This window comes from Crocodylus porosus, unplaced genomic scaffold, assembly GCF_001723895.1.
Source record: "Crocodylus porosus isolate Cpor-Errol unplaced genomic scaffold, CroPor_comp1, whole genome shotgun sequence".
Classification (NCBI taxonomy): domain Eukaryota; kingdom Metazoa; phylum Chordata; order Crocodylia; family Crocodylidae; genus Crocodylus; species Crocodylus porosus.
Window position 1 is genome coordinate 21,262,875 of NW_017728910.1, and position 7,872 is coordinate 21,270,746.

At 39.6% G+C, this 7,872-nt stretch overlaps 1 protein-coding gene across 1 annotated transcript in view; it reads right to left on the minus strand.

The window, feature by feature from the left end:
• Nucleotides 1-7,872, minus strand: part of DCUN1D1 (defective in cullin neddylation 1 domain containing 1) — a 23,885-nt gene that overhangs the window by 5,872 nt on the left and 10,141 nt on the right. Inside the window, exons 2-5 of the mRNA XM_019532521.1 lie at nucleotides 4,239-4,455; nucleotides 2,726-2,894; nucleotides 2,018-2,148; nucleotides 548-585 (exon numbers count right to left, since the gene is read on the minus strand). Coding sequence (XP_019388066.1) covers nucleotides 548-585; nucleotides 2,018-2,148; nucleotides 2,726-2,894; nucleotides 4,239-4,455 — 555 coding nt within the window. The remainder of the gene's footprint in view (nucleotides 1-547; nucleotides 586-2,017; nucleotides 2,149-2,725; nucleotides 2,895-4,238; nucleotides 4,456-7,872) is intronic.

Sequence of the window (7,872 nt, forward strand, 5' to 3'; positions counted from 1 at the left end):
AATAAGCAATACCATTAGTTCCAGTTATAAACAAGAAAGCAGCAAAGAGTTTTAAACTCTCATAAATAGGGATCTACCTACATCGCACCAGAAGTGTGCTGTGCAATGGCTCCTTTAATCTTTCTCTTTTTGCCATTCAACTCCCTCCAACCACTAACTGGCAGAGGGGCCCTGGCAGCCCCACTGCTTGCCCCAATCAGCACTTCTGACACAATTTAGGTAGATCCCCACTGTTAAGTCAAACCTAAAAAAGACTACAGAACTCAAGAATTGTGAAATCACAAACAAGTAATGGAAATCAGTCCAAATGAGTCTCATTAAGATCTTTACACTAAACTCCTACTGGTGCGTACATGTGCACGCAGAGCACACGCGCTGTTAAAGAAATTAGTGAGAGTTTAATATAAAAGGTCTTAATGGAGACTCATTTGGACTGATTATATTATATACTTCTGGTATAAACTGAATATGAGGGTATTATAGAAGGGTTTTAATAAAACTTCCTCAGACTGGATTGCATAACACAACTACCATACACAGTACATACCTGCTGGAAACAGATGAGTAGTTCATTTTTTCCCCATTCTGTGGTATTTATGATAAACACCTGCTTAAACTGGCTCTCTCAGAACTTCATAAGACTTATTCATTTTAAGCACCCTTCAATAATCTCTTTATGAATGCCTTACCTTTTGAAAGGAAATACCTGAGCATTTTGAGCATGTCATTTAAGGCCTGGATCCTGTTGGAGAGCAGGCCTTCAGGCATAACCTGCTACAGAACAGGCAACTGTTTCAAAATCAATTTTATTCAACCATTCATAGGTTTGGCTTTGTTTTCCAAACTTAAGCCTCAATTCTACAAATGACTCCAAAAAAGATCAACAGTTCATCTATGCCAGTGCTCGTCAACCAGGGTGCCACAAGATCCTTTCAAGGGTGCCACACTAGCACGGTTAGGTGCATGAACAACTCCACAACTTACTAGGTAGACTCAGAGATTTCAAGTAAGAATTCGTGCCTTGAAAAATGTTGCAACTTGTTGTGGTCCAAATTATTTGCAGCAGAAGAATTATTTCATTATTAATCCATAGTCAAGGAACAAGTGAAAGCGAAGAGCTGGTATATTATGAGGTGGTGCCTCGAGTCTAACAGAGGTGCCTTGATTCTAAAAAGGTTGGGAACCACCCATTTATGCAGCGAGATCTGTGCATGGGTGCAGATACATACATTTTAAATAAATGGTTAAGCAGTTCCCTAGCTTTGAGTTAAGGAAGGAAAAAAAACCCATCACCAGCAACACATCTTAAAATTAAACCCAAACAAAAACAGGAGAAGACTGGCAGTGTTCCTGCTGAGGAATACAGCCTTTGCCCTGCCTTTAAAAAAAAATGGTATTGAGCTAAAAAGTAGTCTGTATGCCAGCTGCAGACAGTGTATAGAACAATTAACATTCACACTCTGCAATTTCCAAAGAGAAAAAAAGCTACAGAACCACAACACTTAAATTTTGCTTAAGATCATGACTATAAATGCAATGAAGAAGGAACCTAGTCTTGCCCACCACGTGGATTTTTTGTGATACCTGAATTCTATTTTGCAAAGAGATTTACATGTATTTTTTTGCATTCTGAGCCTACTTTTACAGTTGAAATTTATCCATTATAATTGTTGTTCTATTAATCCACAAGTTGTTGCATATCCTGAAGTATTTTAAAATTATACTTTTACTAAAAGTTCATTTATTCACTTTAAGGGGAATTATGCATGTACACCACAAGGAAGAATATGGAAAACTAAAGTGGTCAGTTCATAACAATGCATGAAATATGCCTATGGATTTGAAAACTGACACTAATATTAAACTCATTTCTGACATCGACCTTTCACCACAGCAAAATCTCTCTATGGCTAGTTATTTTTCACACTAACAGTGTCATAATAAATTGTTTCACTTACTGTAGTGAGATATTTCCCCGTATCGGCATCCCAAATGCTGAACAATCAAGAATACCTACCTAAACCTTTTTGTCCCGGATTCTTTGCAAAGTTGAAAGTAAACTGATAAAAATCCTTAAATCTTCCTGGCTCCTTTAATTCTTGTTCCATTTTAGGAATCTGGGCCTTTAGTTTTTCTATGCTGTCACATCTGTATTTTAAAAGCGAGACTGTGTATTACTCATTTTGTCATAACATACCAAGTTTATTTCTAAAACCATTGACTAGGACCCAAAATCTTATAGTTGAATTATGTAAAACTGTTCAAACAAACCAGTAACTAGTCTGTATTTGTATAACCAGTGCAACTTTTTACAGGTAATTCTTCACACTGACACAAACGCTCTGGTTGAAAGCCAGATTTATGTAGTCTACAGTAATTCAAGATCATTTGTCAGAATGACCCAAGATAAACAAGTCTGGTTTTCTGATACAGATCAAGAAAAAACTGGGCTGCAGTTATAGACACTGGGCCAAAATTTTGCTCTACCGTACCCAGTGGGGCAACTCATACAGCTAAGGCAAGCAGCATCTGAACCCAGGTCAGAGCTCTTTTCCAGCTTGTACAAAGTTGATAGCAGATATATTTCTACATACACAGAAGACTAGACTAGCTCTGAAACGACACTATTCTGTTCTGGATTTCCAGAAACAACTTTTTCTCCCGTTTCAGTCCCAACTTTTGACAGTGAGTTACACTGGTAGTGTCATACCTGTTGCATACTTACCCTAAATCAGTCATGCCATCCATGAATTCCTGCTTTGAGAACTCACACTGTGTTGCAGCTCTGAATTTCCATGCGATGATTAGTACAGTAATGCTGGCAGGGTCAAGTGCTAGGTCATCACAAAACTGCTGGATTCCATCTATACCAATTTTATTTTCATCTTGAGGATCTTTGAAATACAAAAATAATGATTAGTAAACAAAAATCAACCAGGTAGCCAACTCCTTCAAACTGGAATATATGCACTTTTTCATGAGCACATAAACTTCAAAAATTACTCACGAGATAAGCCATTTTAAAAGCAGGCATTTAGCCACTTTTAAAATACACATTTCTGTTTAGTTTGAATTGTAATACTTGGGAAAGTTATGGGAATAAAAAAGTCATTTACAATGAAACCCTTCAAATGTGCAATGAACATATCCAGCACAGGCAACTGCAGTGCAAGGTCTGTATGTAGTGAATTCTGACTAACTATAGTTCGCTCCCTCACCACATTTTGTTCTCAATTTCTCTGCCTAGCCTGCCAGCATGGATGTCATTACAGACGACAGATTCCTGAAAGGTCGATAGGTGTCCACTATAACCTGCACTGAAACCACTAAATTGGTTCCTCTGAAACTACTACACTAATGTCATTTTTGTATAATTTCTGGCCAAATTGTGCCACACTGGTCAGGGTAACCTAGAACCCAGAGATGGTGTTGCCTTATTACCAATCTCTAATCACTCAGCTACTCCTCACACTCTTCACAAAGTAGTTAACAGGTAGCCTGGAAATAAAATCTTTACTAAAAAAAGCTTTACTAAAGCAACCAATCAAAGACTCCAGGAGAATGCTTGTGTATTACAGGGCATATACACCTGAAGAGCAGATGTGGTAGAAAGAGAAAGAACAGCAACTGTAATAGCTTTGCATATATGAATTTTTAATAGATTCTAATAAAAATACTCCTATTAGTACATTACTAAAGTACATATTAAAATGGATGATATTTTGTGGTATGCCAAAACAGGCATGACCTAGTCTTTCATACCCTACCAGTACTCATTTAGTAAGAACTGTGGGGTTATTTTTGAGCTATCTCCCCATCCACACTCCATTTCTATTGACTAATCTATAATGCAGTTTTCATTTGTCAAGGATTAGGTCCTTCTAAGTCCCCCAGAGAAGAATCAATGATCTAAAAGCAGCACAGCCATTAAGGGCACAATCATACTGCATGAAAGCTCAAATTTAGGCCCCAATCTTGCAAAAACATGTTCGTAATGAGTAGCTTCATCAAAGTCCACTGCGCATAAAGTTAAGCAGGCATGTTAAGATTTGCAGAATAAGGGTCTTATCAATGTCCCTTCTCCCTTTTCAGGCTGGGTTTGCATTGCTACACAGAAAGGGAGAGCAAATTAGTCAACATTTTAAGTAGAGTAGCTCAGTGGACACACACACAGGGTCTATAGTTTGCAGCTGCAAATAAATCCAAAATGCATAATTGTTAGAATTCCCTTTACTCACCTTTGTATCGGTTATATAGCTGTTCTAGCTTTTTTCGGTCCAGCAATCCTTTAACGCTCTCTCGTAGATAAAGTTCAGGATTTTGGAAAAAGTTGTCTGTTGCAACATCCAACTTCCAATCATTTTGGGATAGACAACTCACTGCAGTCTTTTCACTAGATTGTGTAAAGATCATAAACTGACGTACTTTATCCTTTTGTGACGATTTCAACTTGTTCTAGCAAAGTTAAAACAGATAACACTGAAACTAAAAACGGTTAACCGGGAAGTTGGGGGACGAAATGGGGATGAGAACACATCAGTGTCTCATACTTCTCGTACAAGTTCCCTGGGAGCAAACATGTAAACAACATTCTTTCTTTCTCTTTAAAAAATGCTGATTTTTTAACATCAGCTGGAAAAAAAAAAAAAAAGAGCACATTTATTTTTTTAACTTACATATTCACACACACTTCATTAAGCATGTTACAAGGGACAATGTAACAGGCAAAACCAATTTATTCTTTTTTAGGTATGCAGATAAGCAATATTGTATACAAGACAGACTTTCATGGAGATGGAAAAATTCTGCACAACACAAGACAAAATTACCCCAATCCCCGGTCACTTTGTTACTACACAGGAGATCAGCTAAATCAACACACAAATCTTCTGGCCAAACCATCTAGACACCAATCAAAAACTGACACCAGCCAAATAAGTAATAAGCAACAGTAATAACACAGCAGGTGTACAGATGGTTCCTATTTTACCTAGACAATTGATTTCTCTGATTATAAGAAGAAGAATTAAACATGTCATGCCTGCCAAAGAATAGCAGCTGAAATGCATTAAGTTTAAGTCTATTGTAATTTGGAGATCTGTTCCACCAAACTTAAGGTCAGATGATGCCACTTCTAATTTTTAGCTTCCACTGTTTTTAAATAATGAAACATTTTTATCATTCCTACTGCATTTCTCAAAGTGCTTCACAATACATACCATAGGATTCCTGCACGATGGCTACTGTCTCCATCTTACAGATGTATAAACTGAGGCAGAACAAGTTGAGGCAACTTGCCTAAAGCCACACAGCAAAACAGCAAGGGTCATGGCTGAAACTAAAGAGCTCTGGGTGCCAGGCTTAAGCCAACAGATGCATCTCCATTTACCTTCCTACTTTAATCAATGTAATGAGAATCCTGCAATTTACCATGCTAAGCATGATTCCGTGGAGCAGGTAAGTGGTGGAAAAGGCATAAAGTGCTCAAATAAAATTTCAAATTTGATAACTGTCCTTCACATACATTACACTGGAGAGGGGAGGGGAGGGGAAGGGAGGGAGAGCAACCTAAGGTACAGATGCCACAAGTGGCGCTCACAGTCTCTGTGTGGCATGCGGCAGATTATGGAGGGAGCAAGAGACACACAGTGCAGGAAGCAAAAGGCAGAGCAGCAGATCAGGCAGGGGAAGGGAATCAGTGGCACACAGGGAGGACATGGCACAGTTGCCCACTACGTCACCCCTCTGGCCAATTCACTGAACCTGTATACACCCAGTTCAAAAGCTAGCCCCAGCATTTTCCAAGAAAGCCTTCCAGTTAATACATTTCAATCTAGCAAATGAAGTGTTGTTTTAAGTTAGGAAATAAATACCTTAGCTGTAAAGTTTAAAAGCTTTTTAGTTCCAAACTTAAATTGTTGTCTTTCATACTAACCCCTACCCCTGCAAAATCTGCAGGGGTGCAGAACCAGCTCCTCCTGCAATTGAAAAAAAAACAAAGATATCAAATGGATGCAAATTATCTTTACACAAAGAATGTTTTAGAAGGAGGAGAACAGCATCTCTGCTCCATGTTATGTATAGTAACTAATTACAATGTAAGTAGGAAGTACAACCAGCATTTCAGATTCTACACAAATCTGGCTCAAAAGGCAAAACCCAATTCTGTACTGCTCAAAAACCCATTACGTAGTTCATGTGAACACTACTACCAATGTACCCACAACAGTCGTTAGCAAGTTTCCAGTTCCAAACTGAGAACAGTCCATCTGACGAGGTACTGCATAGGTACCGGGAGTATCAAAGGTACAATACTGCAAAGAGATGACCATCTTCCACAACACACAAACCACTCAAATACTGAAGATGTAGAAACCGAAAGCCCAATGCAGGAGGACTGTTTTTAGAGGTAAATATCAGAGAGTCATAGAAAATTAGGGTTGGAGGGGATGTCAGGAGTCAATCTAGTCCAACCCCTGCTGCAGGACCAGCCCCAACTAGACCATCCCAGCCAAGGCTTTGTCTACCCGGGGCTTAAACACCTCCAAGGATGGAGATTCCACTACCTCTCTGGGTAACCCGTTCCAGTGTTTTACTACCTTCCTAGTGAGAAAGTTTTCCCTAATATCTAACCTAACCTTCCCTTGCTGTAAAACTTGAGTCCGTTGCTCCTCGTTCTGTCAACTGCCACCACGGAGAACAATTTAGATTCATCTTCTTTCAAACCCCGCTTCAGGTAGTTGAAGGCTGCTATTAAGTCCCCACTCAGTCTCCTCTTCTCTAAACTAAATAAGCCCAGTTCCCTCAGCCTCTCCTGAAAAGTCATGTCCCTTAGCTCCTGAACCATTTTTGTTCCCCTCCTTTCGACTCTCTCCAATTTCCCCACATCCTTTCTGAAGGGCCCAAAACTGGACACAGTACTCCAGCTGTAGTCTCACCAGTGCTGAATTGAAGGGAATAATCACTTCCCTTGATCTGCTGGCAACACACCTACCTACTGATGCAGCTCAGGATGCCATGAGCTTTCTTGGCAACAAGGGCGCATTGCTGGCTCACATTCAGCTTACTGCCCACTGTAACACCCGGGTCTTCTTCCGCAGAGCTGCTGCCCAGCCAGTCACCCCCAGCCTGTCCCAGTGCAGGATTTTGCACTTGTCCTTGTTGAACCCCATGAGATTTCTTTTGGCCTAGTCCTCCAATTGATCTAGGTCACTCTGAATCCTAGCTCTACCCTATTTCCCCAGCACTACCCAACTATCAATTCTCAGTTGCTTTTTTTGACAGAGATAAAAAGCCTCTTTAATCTTAAATTATCATAAACTTGAAGAACATGTGGGGAAAACCCCCCAACAAACTAGAAGTATTTAGTCCTTGTTTCTCCCCAGTCATTACTTTCTCTGAGAGTTTTTTTTAGTGGCATCTCTGCTCATTCTGATGTCCTTTATGCTAAAGGATCCCTTCCTCCAAACCTGCCAGTGCATGAGTGATTCTGTGTTCATTACTGACTGGGCACATCTCTATAAACCACACCACCTCAAGCACCAAACTGCAAAGCATTCTGTATTTTTAAAGTTAGTTCCAGAAAAAGAATCGACAGCATCTATTATTGTTCTAAGTGATCAAATTACACCCTTTAACCTTTAATCCTGTATTTAAGAGGAGACAACACATGCAACTGGAGCATAAACATAAACTGCTCAACTTCAGCTTGACAGATCCATTCTAGTAAAAAAAAGTGCAGATACAATTTTGTTGAACCTCTATCTTCATTGCAGGATTAAGGGTGTTTATGTATGTGCTCCAGGGGGTAAGAGGGGGAGGAATGGGACACCTTAGTTAGAGCTACGCTGGGAGCCAATAATTAAAGCGCCT